General features: G+C 44.7%; 1 protein-coding gene across 2 annotated transcripts; it reads right to left on the bottom strand.

Annotated features, from left to right (window-relative positions):
• Positions 1-1,247: 1,247 nt before the first annotated feature.
• Positions 1,248-19,525, bottom strand: vwa3a (von Willebrand factor A domain containing 3A). 2 transcript variants are annotated; one of them, XM_042086235.1, is made up of 32 exons: positions 19,363-19,525; positions 18,622-18,754; positions 18,285-18,409; positions 17,910-17,975; positions 17,622-17,676; positions 17,408-17,509; positions 17,160-17,266; positions 16,083-16,211; positions 15,693-15,801; positions 15,532-15,594; positions 14,798-14,911; positions 14,237-14,375; positions 14,039-14,142; positions 13,840-13,920; positions 13,493-13,590; positions 13,017-13,136; positions 12,288-12,362; positions 11,727-11,868; positions 11,283-11,457; positions 10,119-10,189; positions 9,603-9,764; positions 9,196-9,286; positions 8,780-8,878; positions 8,602-8,699; positions 8,325-8,477; positions 7,714-7,822; positions 3,446-3,590; positions 3,036-3,180; positions 2,544-2,695; positions 1,752-1,884; positions 1,561-1,658; positions 1,248-1,392 (listed from the first exon to the last, which is right to left on the bottom strand). In XM_042086235.1, the coding sequence occupies exons 2-32, from the start codon at positions 18,745-18,747 to the stop codon at positions 1,353-1,355; spliced, it is 3,426 nt and encodes a 1,141-aa protein (XP_041942169.1). In that variant the 5' UTR covers positions 18,748-18,754; positions 19,363-19,525; the 3' UTR covers positions 1,248-1,352. The 2 variants fall into 2 exon arrangements, with proteins under 2 accessions (XP_041942169.1, XP_041942168.1); XM_042086234.1 differs by lacking the exon at positions 19,363-19,525 and adding an exon at positions 18,920-18,993.
• Between the last annotated feature and the right edge of the window lie 33 nt (positions 19,526-19,558).

The raw sequence follows: 19,558 nt of genomic DNA, 5'->3' as shown, positions 1-19,558 counted from the left end.
ATCTTCGTAAGTCGGTATATGGTTAAATGACTCATTACAGGGCGAATGAAGACTCTCTCGCCCGCCCCTACTGCCTGTAGGAAGAATATCCCGCTTGCAAGTTCAGTGTATTGTACCCGCCGACCGAAGCAGGATCAGTTTACAGCACAGAGGCAGGCTAACGAAACGCTAGCGTTTGTTGCAAACGTGTGTATAATGGCAGAGCCGGCGAAGAAGCAGCAAAAAACCCTTGACGGAAGATGCAAAGAAAAGGAAAAGAGCTTCAGACCGAGCGAGGGGGAGTTTCGTAGAGAAAAAGCATCAGGCTTGCCTGGTGTCCCTTTAAAGGTAATTTATTGCCAAAACATCACACAATATAAATGAGCTATAACAAACAATAAAGGACTTAATCACACACAAACTACTATTTTACTGACTACAAAAATAATAATTATGTAGGAAGTTTAGAATTTTGAAACCCAGAATTGACCAAACGTGCACCAAATTCAACACAAATGACTCAATACACTTGGAGGAGGCCTTCGTCCTTTCTTTTCCAGATATTTTAGGATTTGGATATCGCTTCAGTATCGAGTATCAAGATATTTATGGCAGGTATTGTATCGAAGTCATCATTTTGGTATCGTGACAACACTAGATGTTGAGGATCTGAGGCTCTACCACCAACAAGTGATGCTGCTCAATGGCATATTAGAAGAGCACATTATCAAGCTCTAGTATGGAGGCAAGCACACATACCAAATCCAGTGTTACTAGAAGTAAAATGTTTTTTACTTGACGGTTGTTGCTGACGGTAGATGCAGTTCTGCATTAGGCTTATTCCCGCTATCTAAGTTCATATGTAGCCTACTGTAGGATATACTCTGAGTTGAAGGTTATCTGTGCAATTTGTTATTGTGATGAAATGCATTAAACACCACGAGTGACTCACTATGTTAGCAATAAAAAATATGGTTGTGTTTTGATTAGAATTTCAGAGTTTATTACATGTTAACTGTAATCATGTTCCCATTAAATACGTTTATAAACTATAGTATGGCTTCTTTAATGCTCAAACATGTATTTAGAGAACACTTTTATTTGGTTTTAGTGATTACTTTTGAAATTAACCCAATTTAGGGAAAAATAAGCAAAAATAATCACTATTTTATGTTAAAATGCTGATTATGTGGCTTAGAACTCAGAATTGAGCTTGGTAAACTAAATATTCAGAATCAGCACCCTCAAATAAGGTAAGAAGGGTGGTTTACCAACTTTTCCTCAAATTTGCCGTCAGAAGTTCTCTTCTGTGAAGCTGCTCTCCCTCTAATTTTTCTGGCAGATGACCTGTCTATTAAGTTCATCATTTCCACTCAAGTTGCTTCATGATTCTTCTTCTCCAATAGAATGTCTCTGTTAAGACACACAAAAGACATCCTTTCAGTTTGACCAACACTTTTAACGATCATGAATAAATTACACTATTCCAGGAGAACTTATAAAACATCTGGGCCACTTAGCCTTAGTTTCAATATTTCAGTGAGTAATTGGAGGGCATGTGAAAGCAGATAAAGCATTAACCTGAAACCGCGGGCCTCCACCTGGAACTGCATCAGTTTGCTCATTTCCTCCCCCAGTCTCTTCAAGTCGTCTCCCTCGAACACAGGGACGGTGAGCTCCTGCAGAGCAAGGACCGAATTACAGCCTGAAAGTCAGAACCAGCTCCTCACAGCTCACTATGCACACTCATGTTAGAAGTGTGGGCTACTTACGTGCCCCTCATTCAACTTGCTCTCCCACCGTTTGCAGGCGGCAAGGGTTTCTATGGCTTTGGCATCCTCCTGGGCACAGTGAAATCGCCCCCCTGTTTTATGTGCAAGAGTCTTCAGAAACTCTTTATCTGCTCTGTGAGAAAAAATGAAATGGCAAGCACTTTACGGATGTATTTCCACTGTATTCTCTCCAAAGTCACTTGCAGCGCAGTTGAGACACATTTTCATCCATATGCATGTCAAATCCATGATGCCGGTGTTGTGAGCTCTTAGCTCTACCTGCCGTACATCCTATACCAGTTGAGTCACAGGAACACAAGCATATTACATACATCAGCACAATGCAGTATGTACACAGGCATATATGAAAAACAATATCTGACCCTGGCCTGCACAATGCTTTTATGTAAAATATGGACTGGAAGTCCATGCTGAAGGGCATATTGGATACTAACGGCTCCCACACACAGTTGCGTGCGTTGCAGTGCTGGATACGCATTCCGTTCACTTGACATGGGCTTACGTCATCCGTTGCCGAACTGAATTGTGGGTCCGTTGCGTCGCGTTGCTCCCGTCGCTCACGTTAAGGAGTTCAAATTTTGCTGCACCGACGGATGGCACCAGTCAATCAAAATGCGAACAAGCGAACAGCAGACGGCACCAGCCAATCAAATTACGGGTTAAGTAATTTGCATTAAGTCATTTGCATAGCTACCGTCGGGAACACCCATTGGCATGCGTTGACGGAACGCAACTGTGTGTGGAAGCCGTAAGCCAGGTATATTGCAGCACCTGTCTCTACAGTGGAATGCGATGGTGTGGACGGTAATGTCCTTCCCGGTGGTCAGTCTCTCTGCCTCCTGCAGAAGGCGACTGCAGCTGGAGTCGGGCCTCCCATCACTGATCACGTAGCAGCCCAGAGGGGCTCCAAGCCCACACGCCACCTTGGAGGATCACAGACACAAACTCAACTCACAAATCTACATCATTACAACGTGTCCCAAATTATTATGCAAATTGGATTTTTTTGGACATTTATTTTTTTTGTTTTTCTATTAAATCGGTTTAAAGGTTGAGGTTAATGTCTTTGTCTAATGCCAAAATATCTGTGTTGCTGTGTGCAACCTGGTACCATTATCTCACTACGGAGGTTCCTTACAAACGTACAATAGTCATTCACTAATATTGGACAATAGAACAACAAAAGGGGCGCCATGGTGCAAGTGTGAGTGCAATGTGGGCAAAATATAAGTGCAGTCAAGCAGTGTGGTGTGGAGGTGTTACCTGCAGGGCCTCCAGAGTGCAGGTCCCCCCGTGTGAGGTGAGCTGGGCCAGCCACTGCTCTGCCTGGCCGCAGGCCTCGTCAGTGGGCTCCACCAGTTCTGGGCGCCAGGGCCTCACGTCCCCCGAGAACGCCAGCAGGGTGAATCTGGAGAATGCACTTATCCTATGAGCATGTTATGAATCTCAATGCAGTATACTAAATGTGTGAATGTCTACATGATTGGTGTATGTGCTGATGGTGTATGTGTGTATGACAGCCTGTTGACAGACTTTTTCACCTGAATAAGACATGGCTGAGGGCATGTTTGACACCTATGTATGTGAGGTATGTATAGTGTGAGATATTATCTGTGTGCATGTGTGTGTATATCTATTTTTGTGAGTATACACTCTTTCACTGTCAGTTTCACCTCACTCTTCGCTTGTGCAGCTGTTCCCAGATCAGTGAGGCCAGCTCCCTCTTCAGCTCTGACAGGTTGGGGGCCATGGAGCCGGAGACATCCAGCAGGAAGCACGCCGAGCTCTCCAGCACTGCCCCAAATACGCACCGGCTTCCTGAACACAAACACCCCACTAAAGCTGATGAGACATGGGGCACCTTTTTGATATATCTTTTCCTCATTATTGTGGTTCTGGCATGTTCTCATTGATATTGGGCAACAATTTATTTTCTGGAGAACTTTAATCACCAGTAGGCAAATCATCATGATCATCCAATCAGAATAAATGGAACTGGTTATGTGGTTGCCCAGCAAAATTGCTCAAAATGTGCCCCATTTATCATCATGTCCACACTAACTGTAAAGATAACTTTAACTGTATTATGAACCAACTGACCAATGATAAAGAAAGACTCTCAGCAACATTCTTCATGTTAATTTACGTAATGTTTAAAATGTAATGGATTCTGATTTGCTGTCAGCTTTCACAAAATCATTGTGAATGCAATCCCCAAGGATAGTGCTCTTCAAGTCGTTGTCATTATAGTACACAATGTGACCATACCTGCGCTGGTCTCGACTACCCCTCACCATGCCTTAGTTATGCTGCTATAGCATAGTGCTGTCATGGACTTTTCATGTGTCACGCCGTACAACCCCCCCCCCCCCCCCCCCCCCTCTCTCCCCTTCTCTCTCTCTCTCTCCCTCTTTTGCTTATTCTCACTATGGTATACTGTAACAATATATAGTACCACTGATTACTTATTGACATTAACCATTTTGATTTTCAGTAACCCACTCTACTAACCCACTCTACATCTCTCTTTCTTCCCCCTTACTGTACCTCACTTGTAAGGTATATCATCACCAGTCATCAACCATCCGTGTGTTGGCCCTCCTCTCACCCATCTCACCTGAAGTCTTATCCTCAACTGCCCTATTACTGTCCCCCTATCTGGATTCCTATCTATCTATTCTGATAGTATATTTTTACTACCATATTTCTCTTAAAACACAATCAGGACGATGCAAGATCAGGATCCAGGCTTTATTCTTTTCAATGAGGGGCCAGTGGCCCTCAAGGGAGAGAAGAACATGTTTGTTTCACCCCATCATGGATTTCACCAGATTCTCAGTATTCTCTGACTTCTCTGACTATACAGAAACAGTCTACCATATTTAAAGTTACACACATAGAGAAGGAGTGACCTCTAGGTCCAACCCAGTTTGAATATGCAATAGAAAGGGAGGATGAGGATTAGGCCTTCATCAGGTCTGGTCAGCTTCTATTGTCTTTTAATTAAAACTACCCCCTTTCCTGGGAAGTTCCTCAGAGGCCTGGACACATGCTGTTCTACAAACATTAACATTTCACACCTGGTGATAGGCAAAGGCCTCTAGACAAGCTTTCATTGAATTCAAGGATAAACAAAGGATGCTTGCATACAGACCAGAGACATACACAGGGTACACATTGGTACAAAAATCACAGATGACCATAAGAAGTACGCAGTATGTACATTTACAGAAATGAGGCTGATTCACAACACTTTCAATTCCTATCTGGATGCCCGTACAGCCAGTACTGCCACCACTGTCCATCGACGGAGATGCTGTGGAGAGAGTGAGCAGCACAAAATTTCTGGGGGTGCACATCAGCGACGACCTCTCCTGGACCACCAACACAGCATCACTGGCGAAGAAAGCCCAGCAGCGCCTCTACTTCTTGCGCAAATTGAAGAAGGCAAGTGCCACGCCTCCTGTCATGACTACATTCTACAGAGGGACCATCGAGAGCATCGTCTCCAGCAGCATCACAGTGTGGGGCGGAAGCTGCACAGATCAGAACAGGAAGACCCTCCAGCGCACCGTTAACACAGCTAAGAGGATCATTGGAGCACCACTCCCCTCCCTGCAGGACATTTACACCACCCGCCTCACCCGCAAAGCACTAATGATTGTCAAGGATACAACCCACCCTGCACACGAACTGTTCAGCCTCCTGCCCTCTGGAAAGCGGTACAGGAGCCTCCGCTCCCGCGCCACCAGACTGGCAAGTAGCTTCATCCACCAAGCAATCAGGATGCTGAACACTCTACCCACTCTCCCATCACTGACAGCCCCCCCCACCCACCAGCCAACCAGGAACCTAGGAAACTAGGATCCTGTCTACCAAACCCCCCCCCAACACCGCCATGTGGAACTGCACTGTGACTGCGCAGCCAAACGTGTTGCTGCTTCACATCAAGCCTGATATACTTGAATTACTACATACTGCATATCAATGTAAATATACAGGTCACACAAGCACAAGTTTAAACTTCATGTAACTGTTAAGACTATAGAAATATACAACACAACTACCTCTATTTTTTTTATATATATATATGTCCTATATTTCTATTTTGATACATACATGTTCTATATTTCAGTCTTGCACTTTAATTTAATGTTTATTGTCTATGGCTATGTCCATAGTATGTCTATGTCTGTATTTAAAGCATGTCTATGTCTGCATGGGAAAGTAAGAAACGAAATTTCAATTCTTTGTATGACCAGTGCATGTAAAGAAATTGACAATAAAAGCCGACTTGACTTGACTTGACTTGACTAGCGACCCATCACCTGCCTATGACAACTCTGCCCGGATTACTGGCCCGTCTGCCGACCCACCACTTGACAACTCCCTTCCCCTGGACAATTCCAACGCTGGACTATTTGAACTTTCTGTCACTAAATCAGGATTAATGAATTATCATACCGGATACGTAATCATCCCACCTCTTGTAACTTTCAGCTCAAGTGCTTTTAACACCATGTCTTATTCTCTACACCTGACTATCATATGCATTTGTCATGTATACAGACCTTACTGTCCTGTATTGACCCTAGGCAGATGGGTCAGGCCCTTGAGTCGTGGATCTGCTTGAGGTTTCTTCCTATATGTATCTCCAATTCTAGGGAGTTTTTCCTCGCCCCTGTTACCCATGGGCCTCTCTCTTTCTTTTCTTCCTTTCTTTCCTTTTTTCTCTGATTGCCTACATTCTGTGAAGCGCCATGATACATGTGTAATGTTTTGGCGCTCTATAAGCACAATAAATTGACAATGTGGATGCCGTCATTCTAATTAACTACAGTATAGATATACTACAAACTATAGTTTTTACCATTATTGTTAGTTATTGGCAGGGTAGACAGGCCTTAATACTGAAGGTTCAGCCCACTTACCCACACATTGACATGGGAGATTCTTCATTACATCTACACAGTATTCACAGCATCACCATGCCACTGAATGGCGCTCAATATTATAATACAATTCAAATGATAAATGAAATTATTATTCTACCGCTGAATAACGCCGCTGTCTTTTAGAACATGCCAGGTGCCGTCTTTTCTTCTGCTTTCACTAGTGATGCGTGGCCTTGAGAAGCCAGGCAGGGCTAAATTGCCATGCAGGCTCCTTTTAAGTGGTCTCCACGGCTTCCTCCATGAAGCCACACGAGCCGCAACGATGAAGGGCCAACATTCATGCGAATGGTGTCAAGAAGTCCTTTTTCGAAAATGGCAGGGAAACGATGAATAATGCAGCCAGCGTGGGCGTAGGAGGGACAGAGAGAGAGAGAGAGAGAGAGAGGAAGAGAGAGATAGAGAGAGAGAGAGAGGAAGGGAGAGAGTGCATGAAGAAGAGGCAGAATGGAGCACAAAACTGTTGTCAAACTCTCTGCAGCAGTCCAAGGCCAGGCCTCACTTGGAGCTGCACGTTCCCACGTTTACTCAGTGATAGCAGAGCTTTCTATGCACCTCCTGTGGACCACCTCGTGTATGACAGGACTGCATTCGCATGGCTATAAAATTGTCACTCATTTGTCAGTTAGACTGAGTGAGTATACTGGATGATTAAAAGATGATTATTTACAGGGGAAAGGTCAGATGGTCTTAAGGCTCCTCTACTTGGTGTGTGTCTCATGACTCATGACTCAATTCCCTGTGAAAACACCCTGTTCTATGGCATGTATGCCCTCAAGGTACTGTATGTCCTTTTGAATGAAAACAGGAAGTGAATTTAATTAATCCAATGTCTGTACAAGCACAGCGAATTTATGTGGGTTAATTGAGTTTAATGTTTGGACGAGAGAGAAAAGATGGAGAGAGAGAGAGAAAAGGGGAAGAGGGGGGGGAGAGAGAGAAGGAGAGAGAGAGAGAGAGAGAGAGAGAGAGAGGTTGTGGTAGCTCACCAGAGAGGAGCCACTGCATCCTGTGGTAGTAGCGCTGCAGCAGCCTCTGGGCCTCGGTCAGGTACTGTCTCAGCTCAGCAGGGGTCAGCTGAAGGTGCCTCACTCTGCCCTGAGGCACACACACACACACACACACACACACACACACACACACGCGCACAGATGAGATAACCACCCACCCACAATGATCAGTGACGAGCACATGACATCAGAACACTGCTGAACGCTGACAAACAAAGCACCTTCTGGCCATGTGTTGAGGGACTGCAGAACATTTTCAAAACGACAAACTTGACAATACTCACAGTTTTCATTCTGGTCTAATGACTTCAATGAGTCATGACCATGTAACACAGAAGGGTAATGAGCTTTTGTTCTGCTCATAGGATATACAGTATATTTAAAGACTGCAGGTTTGTGTATCCTGTTCAGTATACAGCAGCTTGGACACCTCAAGATCACTGTACCCACTCTGACACAACAGATATGATAACTGTCTCTTTTTTCTCCATGGTGTCAGTATAAGGCCACGGAGCGTTCCCAATGAGATGCTCTGTCATGATTGTATTAGGCTAGTTATTCTCCAGTGGTCTTGTCTATCTCTCACTCACATTCAGTTCCACGCTTGGAAGGACGGCGCAGTACTTTGCAGGGCCTTTCTGCTGGATGACCGGCACAAGCTTCTTATGGTGAACGCAGTCAGGGCCCGAGACAAGCTTGTGAAGATCAAGCCGCAAGCTCCTGATTCCATATCGCTTCAGCCACTGTTAATCAGCACAAAGAAAATGGGTCAGCTTATCTGAGTGTGATGTCATTTTGTTTAAATGGAACGGAGTGAAGAAAGATTTGTGAGAAAAAAGCTTGGTCCAACGCTTGGGATCACGAGACCTGTTTAGTTGAGCAAATCTCTTCGCGTTTTGGAAGCTTTACTGAAGTAACCCCTTTTCGAACGCCTCTTGGTTTTGGGTAAGCCTTGAAAACCATCCCTATTATAAATGAAAAATAAACTGTAAAATACAAGTTGGAAATCAACATAAGTGTTAAAAATTGCCACAAATTATTTTACCCATGCTGCCATCTTCTAAGAAAAAGAATGACTGAGTTGTTTTGACTTTCTTTCGCTTGAGGTTACTTTCCACTGGCTTCCAACCATTTACTAGATTTGCTGAGAAAAACAGACAATATGTCAGAAAGTAAAAATACTGGGTACTTTTCAAAACAAGTGGAGTGAGAAACAATAACATGTTTACAAACAATCCTGTGATAACGTTTTGAAAGGTCATTACCACTTTGAATGTTTCTAGTTTACATATTTTATTCTTATTCTCTTTTGGCAAAGAATGGAATATAATGGAACAATAAACCCCTAACAAGCCTCTAGAAAGGGCAATTTAAAAGAATGGGTATATTTTTTAGTTATGGCAGATATTGTTGATGCAGTTTCTTCTTAAAGCCCGTTAAAATGCAGAGCAGCAGTTTCACCTGGGGGGATAACAGCTTTCGCACTGCTCGGACGCCACGTTATTGCTCTCTGTGGGGAGCCTTTGTCTGGTTCGACTGTTCGACTGTTCGACTGTGGGCAGAAACAGAAAACAGAAAAACGCTGTCTCCATTCAAACATAAAATAGCTACTCCTCGAAACATTAACCATCTCAAGTGTTTTTTCTATTCCATGTGAATGTGTTTGTTGACACATACAGGGATACTGTATGTCTAGTCACCAAAGACATAAAAGTCTGTCTGCTCTTACTGATGGCTTTGCCTATCATCTCTAAAGCTGTGGGAATAGCTGTTTTGCCACTAGGTGAAAATCAATGGCAACACAGATGACACAGTCCTGCTGACACAGGGACAGACAAGAGAGGTGCAGGTGGTGGGTTTTCTCTGACCAGCCGTTTGAGGGTGAGTATGGTGGGTCGGGGTGGGGGCAGTTTCTCCTGTCGTCCCCCAGCCTGGGCACTCCTGACTGAGGCACTGGCTGCCTGAGCCTGGCTTGAAACTGGAGCCCTGATCGAAGCCTTCTGGGTCAAAGACTTCACCAGATCACTGCACTGCAGAAGGGAAGGAAGGGGGTGGGATGGGGGTGGGCATTGAAACAACTTATGAGTCAGACAGAGCAAGGGTGAGATTCCTTCCTGCCTGTGTGTCAGAGTGATGACATATTTAATCTGTTCAACGATGTTGATGTTGATTCAGTCATTTGATATGAGGATAAATGCTATTGCTAACTCTGGAGGAAACAGATGCAGCTTCAGATAGTTCTCCAGTACAGTCTAAAAGTAAAGCAACAATGAGTCACGACACATCAGTACACTACCATATCAGTAGAAAAGTGGATCATTATGGCTTCGTACAGTACATGACGGACGGCTTGGTGTAGGTGTAGATTTGAGGGAAAGTCTCACCTTTTGCCAATAATGAGTAGCCTTCTCCATTTCTCCAATTAGAGCACTGACGTCATCACTCTCAATAACGCCTGCAGGGAGAGGGCATGCCCGGACTTTCCATGACTAACACCACAACGCAACACAAGTAATGACTTTGGTGCTGGAGACATACGCAGAAATGAGGGTCTCATGTAATATTATTAGCACGGTTAAAATGTTCCTCAACTGATAACAAAAAGCTGCAATACAGCGTGTTCATGAAATATTTGAGTTCATTTTTAAGGATATTGTCCTTTAAGAATCTGGCATTATTGTGTATGAAGTCCAGCACCATTTATGATCAAAACACAAGTCATGTGTCTTCTGACTAGTTGGTGAAACGATTAAGTCTTTATTTTACTATTCACAGGAGTAGATCTGCTGACTCGAACAGACTGACAAGCAAACAGAAACAGAAATTTGCACTTCAGGTCACTTCGGGTCAGTTCACCTTCCCAAACAGGCGCGCGACAATGCTTTGTTTATGTTTTCCCACCTTTTTGCCCCCTGCTGCTCCCGTTCAGCAGGGGGCAGCCATCACACTGATTGGGAGCGCAGTGAAATCTGCATGGAGGCAGCCTTTCTGGTAAAGACACCACCTCGGTAAACCCCCAGAACAGCAGGGACAAAAGGAGCAGCTAGGGCTAATGAGAACAAACTGGCCTTTTGGGCTAACAAGATGAAGTGACTGCCACACAGTGCAGCCTGCCTCCGTTTAACTCCCTCTGTGTTTCCTACAAAGGCCTTTGTGAATGTTCTGATCCCTCCTGCCACCCCCTGGGTTCATTTTTGTGTGTGTGTGTCAATTTGAAAATAAAGACATCTCTTCACTGACTAGTCAGAAGACACATTGCAACAGCTGCATTACTTCAACAGAGTCTTCAGTGAGCCAAGACTTGCTGAAGCAATGTAGGGGTGAATAAGATATTGAGGCTGTGCAGCTAATCTCTGGATGTCGGAGAGGCCTAGTTGTTTTCAGCACTGCAAAAAGGGTTTTCACAACAAGACTCAGCGATGTCAAATACCTCCTTAGACATCTACTCCAGAAGTAGTGTTGTTTGATCTAAACACCAAGAGCTAATGACAAATAAGTGTTCCTCTCTGGACCCTTGAATCCAGATGGCATGGCAGTGAGGGCCGTACCTGTGTGACTGATCCAGTGGAAGCGGCCTTTGCCAGCCTGTGCCAGCTGCCGCAGGGCCTGGGCAGTGTCGACCAGCGGGTCCACGGGAGACCCCTCTTCAGCAGTGAAGAGGCACACGTGGAGTCTCACGTCCAAGGTGCTGCAGCGCTCCGCCACATACGCACTCACCACTGCCTGGGAACCGGGTAGGTGAGGAGGGGGTTAGACCACACATGCGTGTACCCAGACACACACAAGAATCAAAGAGCATGCTACACACCTTATACTGGACATATTGAATGAAAAACAATCAAGGGCAGCTATCGCCTATTCCCATGAATCAGTGAGTAAATGAATAAATTGCTGAAGGAAAATGGAAAACACGAAATAGCAAAAACAAAATTGAGGAGAAACTAGAGGAAAAGGGAGCATGAGTGATTGCAAAAAAAGATGTTCCTTCTCACCACGTCCTGGTCAGGCATCCCGCTGGTGAAGAGGTAGAGTCCTTGGGGTGTTGGAGAGGCCCTGAGATGATCTCCCTCCAGAGCCAGCCTCAGGGCCCCCAGCGTGTTGCGGCCCCCAGCACACTGTCTGCCCTGGAGCCACCTACGGATGGACAAAAAGACCTCTCATCACTGACAAACCAATTGTGTACTTTAAAAGAGAACATATTGTATTTGGAGTATTTCTCTTCTTTTTTATTGTGATGAGTGGATTTATTTTAGGGTATTGTGCTGCTATTGCGCATGCTTTACAAATACCTGTATACCTTTAAATACCTATATACCTTTAAATGCTAATCACAAAATGAGCCAAATTCCCGGGGGGAAAATCCCTTGTTTGGGCAGTACGCCTCTTCCCCTTTAGTGTATTATATAAAACCCTCAGAATGGTCCAGTAAGTAGAGCCTACTTGAACAAGTGTTCACTTATGGGCAAAAAGGACAGAGGGAGATGGAGAAACGGAAAAATACGGGGGACAAAGGCTTGTATGGAGCATACGACGTAAAAGCAGCTCTCTCTTACTGCCAGGCGTCCTGAAGGCTCTTTGGGGACACAGGAACCAGGCTCTCTCTCCAGGACGTCGCCTCTGTACCAAACCTGAGAAAGAGAGAGAGAGAGAGAAAGAGAGAGAGAAAGAGAGAAAGAGAGAGAGAGAAAGAGAGAGAGAGCAAGAAGAGACATGTATAGAGGTCATCCTCATTTCTGATGTGACAGACAACACCCCCACTACAGCACACAGAGGTGCAGTGCATTATGGATATGATCGTACATCCTGTTTTTCCTGGATTCCCTGCGTATTCTAGTCGAATGCGAAACTCTAATTGATATTACCGATCCATTCAAAAACATGTGAAGCGAAACGTAGCACACTCGAGACAGAAATTATGTAAATGTCCCCCAAAAGCTACAATAAAGTGATTGGCACTAATGGGAGGCTAAGCCTGTTTATTCACAGGAAGGCTTTTAACCAAAGTCAATTAGTTATATTTTCATGCACTGCTAGACAAAAATATTCCCTATTGCGCCAAAAAGATATTAAGTGGACCATTCTCTGACTTGTCTATTTCCTCTCGATAATAAAACCCATTTTTAGCTGGCAGTTGTGCTTCAGGGTAGACGGTCTGCAGAAGATATATATTTTTTATATCAGCGTCCTTCTGCTTCTTGGGACTGTCACACACACATGTTGTGTAGCATGCTCTGAGCTGGATGTGTGCTGATGTGTGGAGGCTGCAGGGTGCCGTGACTTACACGGTGACATTGAAGCTCTGCTGGTTGGCGAGATGCTCTTCCAGGAGTAGCCTGAGGGAGTGCAGAATGTGGAGCCAGTGCCGATCGTTCACGCTCGACGTCTCGACCAGAATCTGCACCCTGTCACAGAGAGAGAGAAGGAGAGAGAGAGTATTGACTTCTAGAAGACATTTTATAGCATATGACACATTCCTATACCAGTAATGACTTCATGGCTAAACAATACTGCACTTTCATATTCCAAATGCCTATTACACATAACATGGAATGTGTCCAGGAGCTTCCCTTGGGTGAGACATATGTATGCATGGGCATGGCATGTGTGGTGTGTAGTTTGTGTTGTACTGTGTTGTGTTGTGGTATGTTGGTATGTTGTCGTTGCTGTCGACACATGTTCTGCAGTGATGTGGTGTGTGTGTGTGTGTGTGTGTGTGTGTGTGTGTGTGTGTGTGTGTGTGTGTGTGTGCATATCTTGCCTGGGCTCACACACAGTTCCCCAGATCTGCCTGCTGCCAGTGCTGCTCAGCCACAGCAGTCTCCGCTCCAGCTCCTGCATGGCCCTCTGCAGCTGCTTCTGTGGGCGCGCGCGCGTGCACACACACACACACACACACACACACACACACACACACACACACACACACACACACACACACACACACACACACACACACACACGTTAATAAGACACACCTGAGTGTGTGTTTGTGTGTGTATGTGTGAGACTGATATGTCAAACGAGACTAAATTAATAAACTAAATAGGTGGATAAATAGCTAAGACAGAAAAACAAACAGCCAGACAGATCATGCAATCACTCTACCTGGTAATGAAACAACAGCGGCAGATCCACGTGGACGTTCTTCACGGTTCCGTCATGCCACTCAAACGGCACCATGGCCCTCTAGAACCAACACAGCCACATACAACAGCAAAGGTCATCATCGCACCAATGCCATTCTAAAACAAATGGGCACATCATTTCGACATAAAGAGCCCATGGTCTCAAAGCACAAACCCACCTCATGTACAGTTGCTGTCACAGTCTTCCCCAGGATGGGCACAAACTCCTTTAGAGGAGAGTAGGCATTGGGAGCCAGGACGTGGTAGAGGCCCAGCTTCTGAGCTAGGAGTTTATTAGATCATTGTCACTGCAGATCAGAATACTGAATTCAATTCAAGATCACAAGAGCAATTTGTAGATATTTATTTCAGGTCACCTTTCAAGCCATTGGTCTTGAGCCACTCCACTGAGGTAACTGGCAGCAGGCCTTTAGGCTGGATGTGTAAGGGGGTGTTAAGATGGTCTGTCCCAGAATTCCTCTCAGAGAGTGAAATCTCCTCCACGCCTGTCAGGATCTGAACCAGAGGTTAGATCTCTTTTTATACTCCAATTATATCTTTTGACTAAAACCAGCTTTATTTAGGCTTGTATCTGGGCAGACTATCTTATTATACAAACTCAGGGTGGTTATGAAATGCTAAAAAGAATATTTTTCAGTTCAGAATATCCCATTTAAATACTGTAACTGTTTCTAAGTAACTGACTGCTATCTTAAGGAAGAGTCGCTCGATGGTGTTTTAAGCCCCCACCGTCGACTTCAAGGCAGTGCTGCGACCGTCGCCTTCAAGGCACCTAACCCTAACCTTAATCCTAACCCTAACCTTTACCCTTACCCTTGCCTAACCCTAGTGCCTTCCATGCAGCGCTACCTGGAAGACGACGTTGGAGGCTTAAAACACCAAACACCGTAAAAGTGTAAGAGTCAGGTCATACATACCTCCGCATCTTCCATGTGACCAGAGCGCATGTGGTGAATGTGGCTGAGAACGTCTCTGGCCGCTTTAATTTCAGCCCATAGGAGCTCCAGGTCAGTGCTATCATCCAGCACACCCTGACCCATAAAAAACACACAGATACACACACATCCACACACAGACAATATATGTGGCTGTTTTTGTGGGCCACTCATTGTGAATATATTCAAATATATTAAATAAATACTGAACACCCTGCAATCACATTATTCTGTAGTTAGAATTCAGTATGTTATTTAAGCAATAAGCCCCGAGAGGCCGTGGGTTACACTGATTTTACAACAGCTAAGGGGCGTTGTTAGGCCCTTTACAGTCTATGGTTAGGCCTAAAACCCCCCTTAGATGTTGTAAAATCAGTGTAAACTACGGACTCGAGTGGCTTATTGCTTTTCTAAAACTGTTACTATAAATACCTGGCAAAGTTTCATAAAGTAAAGGCACAGCAACGAGAAATGTAACGATTCATAGATCATCATTCTTCCGCCAAGAAATATATTTCCTCTATCTGAATGGTTGCCAAGCAACGCAGCTACTTTAACTTTTGTATCAAGTTATGGTAGCGCAGTAATATAGAACGAAATGCGGTCAAGGTGTATGTTTATGCTGCATTTTACAACAGCATCGAACGTGATTTAGCCAATCACAATCAAGGACCGGGACTATCAGTTTTAGAAAAGCACATTTAGGCTCCATTTACCAGGGACGGTGAGAACAGGTGGTAGCTCCCCCTTGTGACCCCAGCCAGTTTCTTCACGGTTTCCTACAGATATGAGAGACAGTTACCAGAATAATAACTGACAAGACCATGCAAACCACTGTGGACCTAAATCAGAGAAAACAAATTAACACTTCACTCACTATAGCAACAGAATTGCTGCAGCAGTAGCCCACAACATGGACGGACATCTCTCTTCCCGGAAAAGCCTGCTCCACTACATCACAGAGGAGGCCTAAGGGCTGATCGGGGCTAAGAGAAACACAGAGATGTTTTTAACAGTACAGACTTTGAAGAGCCTGAGTAAACATCTGAAGGACATGACAGGCACTGGTAATGCTTGGCTCAGAGTTTCAACTCCCAAGGAGCTCCAGTTCGGAGAAAAGTGCACTCGTCAGAGAAACCCTTCAGGTTAAGTGCTTTTCCACACGTCTGAATGTCAAAGGCGATGGCAAATGTGAGTGTAAAGTGAGTGTGGTGGGTCTGGGGTTGGTGTGTGTTTGTGTTTGTGTTTGTGGGAGGAAGGCGGTCACCTGGAGCCCAAGATGACGAGCAGAGCGTCCAGCTCCTCTGTCTGAGCCCAGGCTGTCTTCAGTGCCTGCAGCAGGTTACAGCCTCCGCTCGGCCTCAGCTGCAGGACCCACTCACGGACCTCCCGTAGCCTGAGAGAACAGGGAGAGAGGGAGAGAAAAAGAGAGAGAGGGAGGGAGAGGGAGAGGAAAAGAGAGGGAGGGAGGGAGAGAGAGAGAAGAGAGAGAGAGAGAGGTAGACAACACTTCTAGATTAAAATATAAAAAAAAGCAGTGACTTTGTAGATAAGAAAATTAATATGAGTGATTTTATTACTATGACTATCTACTCCACACAGTAAACTTGTCCACCAGTGTCATCTGAAGTGGATCCCTATGGCTACAAATCATGTAATTAAAACATAGAACATAGAACACAGCTGGATTTTCCTTAAATACACACAAACCAATCTAATGCGCAAAACTTTAAGGCAACATCACAGTACATTTTTTGGTGTTTTTCACCTTCATTAACCCAGCAGTATTCTCTCTCTCTCTCTCTCTCTCTCTCTCTCTCTCTCTCTCTCTCTCTCTCTCATCCCCTAGTCTGCCCTCTTCGCTATGCAATCTCCCTTCCATTTCATGGAGGAACACAATCTTCTCTCATGCCCCCCCCCCAAAATTCCCCACTGACTCATCTGAAATAGAATAGTGACAGCACATGAAAATAGACATTTAATATCCCTTTGTTAATAGCCAGTTGTGAACAAAACTGCAATCAATATAGCCGCTGCCACCACCACCATCCTCCAATCTCTCCTTGAGGACCTGGGTGATTAAGGCTGAAACAGCTACTTATATTCATGAGGTTAGGTAATCATCACATTCAGTGAGGACAACAGATAATGGCAATTTAATTTCCCTCGCTATATTTGATCATTGAATATTACTGTGAATATAAGTGTCAGCCCCATGCTCATCTGCATCTTGCTCTTCAAGAGAGGGGTCTGCACACACCTGCGTGCACACACAGAGAGAGAGAGAGAGACAGACAATACATATATGTGGCTGTTTTTGTGGGCCACTCATTGTGAATTCCACCTGAGGGGCGAGGTGTCTCTGGGCTTGTCCCACAGGGAGGCGACCTCCGACCCGAGTGAAATGGGACATATCCGGCTTTTGTGGCGCAGCTGCTTATCGAGCAAATCCTGCAGTGACACACACAGAGAAACACCACAAACAGATGAGCTCATCATAACCCTAATGCAGTTGAAGCCATGCCATTTTTCAAGGTGACCGCCTGGAGAGCTTTTGGCCTCGCTAGCTTGACGCGGCAGAGAAAACCTTACCAAGAGGTTCCTCTGAAGATCAATGAGTCTGTCTGTAGAGCAGTTCACATCCGACGCATCCACCAAGACCGCCACCTTGGAGCCTCTCACCATTCCAAAAACCTTTTTGGAAGCGCAGTGTTAAGAGATAATGCCGAGTCGGTTGAAATGTCTGGCTCTTTGAGCCCAGCAGTAAGCACTGGTGCTTGTGTGTGATAACACTGCACATGCTCACCTTCCTGCTTCCCTCTGTGAGCCATCTGATCCTGTTGTGGTAAAGCTCAATCATCCTGCAAGGACAACACCTTTCTATTAATATTCCCACAGCCTATTACCTTTTACACACAGCAAGCTCCGAACCACAAAATCACGACTTACAACTGGCTTTAGTAAACAGATTTTCACAATTTTCACAAGAGTTTTATTTATATATCATTTAGCCAGCGTGTTACATGATTCATATAGATATGTTAGTGGAAGTGAAATTCATAATCCAAATGTGGTATATTCAAGTGTCACTCACTGGTACAGCTTCATCTCAGAGTCTCTGAGCATCTCAGCACTGACCTCCAACTGTCCCCCAGTGGTGCTGTCAACAGATAATAATCTGCCGTCAGAAGCTGGACAGCCAGGTTTGGTGCACTGGTAGACTACAAGCCCATTTGCTTGGGTTTATTTGCCGTGCCATGCACTCTGCTGTCTTTTTGCACAGCGTTCCAAAACGTATTGGTGTGCTACCATTATATTTGTGCTGGTCTATGCTGTGTGGTGTTTTATTCAAGACCACTGAAGAAATGGCAGACACAAGGGGTGTTTATTGTAGGCTTGTAGGCTACTGTACTGTGTTCTGCTGCACTGTGCTGAGTTCTGGCCGGTGCCATGCTGTAGACTGACTGACCCAGGTGAGGCGGCGCAGCAGGACAGGAAATGAGGCAGAGAGAGGCCGGCACTCTCCAGACCGTTGGACTCCAACCAGTCAGCCGAGCTCTGGCAGCTCTGGTCAGCTCTCAGTGTGTGCATCCTCTGCACATAGAACACAAAAATATGGACATGTTCTCAGCCACCCATGACACTATACATCAAACACACAGAAACACGAAAATCTGACATTAAATTGATATGAGTGGAGACCTGATCTGACAATTAGACGGCAGGATATAGCTGATGACAAATTCTACATTTTGCATCACATTATAATTAAATTGATTCTATTTAAACATGAACAGTCATATCACCATTAGGTCCTTGGAGTGATTAATGCTTGTGATTAGAAGACCATCATCTTCATCTGCTGCCTGGTCTGACTCATGCCATTGTTCCCAGCATTGCCTAACTGAGAGAGATGCACTGTGGGAGTTCATCTCACACCTGTTGGTCAGCACGAAAGGGTGAAACACAGATTAAAACACGGAGTGACAAGAAGGCCTAGTAACAAATAAAGTCAGGATTTCTTTTTCTAAATATATTTTGCATGGAAAAGACACAGTGCATCACACCTAAAGATAGGCATATCGTTTCGGTCCTGAAAAATACCTGACTTTCTCGGAGTCAACCAATACTGTCTGCATCCATGTACATTGTGCTGTCTGAGTGAAAACACTGGCCTGCCTAGGTTACTACAACATTGCAGAATTCGGTCGCAGACTTTTGGCCTTAAATATCCATTGGTTATTTTGATGCTGATGCTGATGCTGATTTCGTGCTATAACTCGCGATATGAAGCCACGACCTTGCACTTCGTTTAAAGATTGTGTAGGCTACTCAACTCATATACATTATAAATTATAAGTCAACTAGCCCTCGTGAAGTAACGTTGCTTTCTTGTGGACACTAATGCTATGTTAAATGCTTCATCATGCTACATCAGTTTGTTACAAAGTTACAAAGCCAGAACACAGAAAAATAGTCTATTATGTAGAACTCAGAATACAAGCACGTATGTTTGTTGAACTAGGGTATTTGAAACCATTACATACCTAAATGTTCTCTGTACAACGAGGGGCAACCCTTGCACTCCCAACGCAATGTTTCCCGTCTCCAAGGGAACTGACAGACCAGTTCAGACCTTATACAGTCAATGGTTCAGACTGACTGCAAGTGTTGCAAACTGATGTGGTCATTGCTAGAGAACAATGTAACCTGAATGGAAGGATCAAAGTGTGTAAAAAACAT

Source organism: Alosa sapidissima, chromosome 3, assembly GCF_018492685.1.
Source record: "Alosa sapidissima isolate fAloSap1 chromosome 3, fAloSap1.pri, whole genome shotgun sequence".
Taxonomy (NCBI): domain Eukaryota; kingdom Metazoa; phylum Chordata; class Actinopteri; order Clupeiformes; family Clupeidae; genus Alosa; species Alosa sapidissima.
The sequence above is the reverse complement of the archived record's forward strand: the minus strand, read 5'-3'. Positions and strand labels throughout refer to the sequence as shown.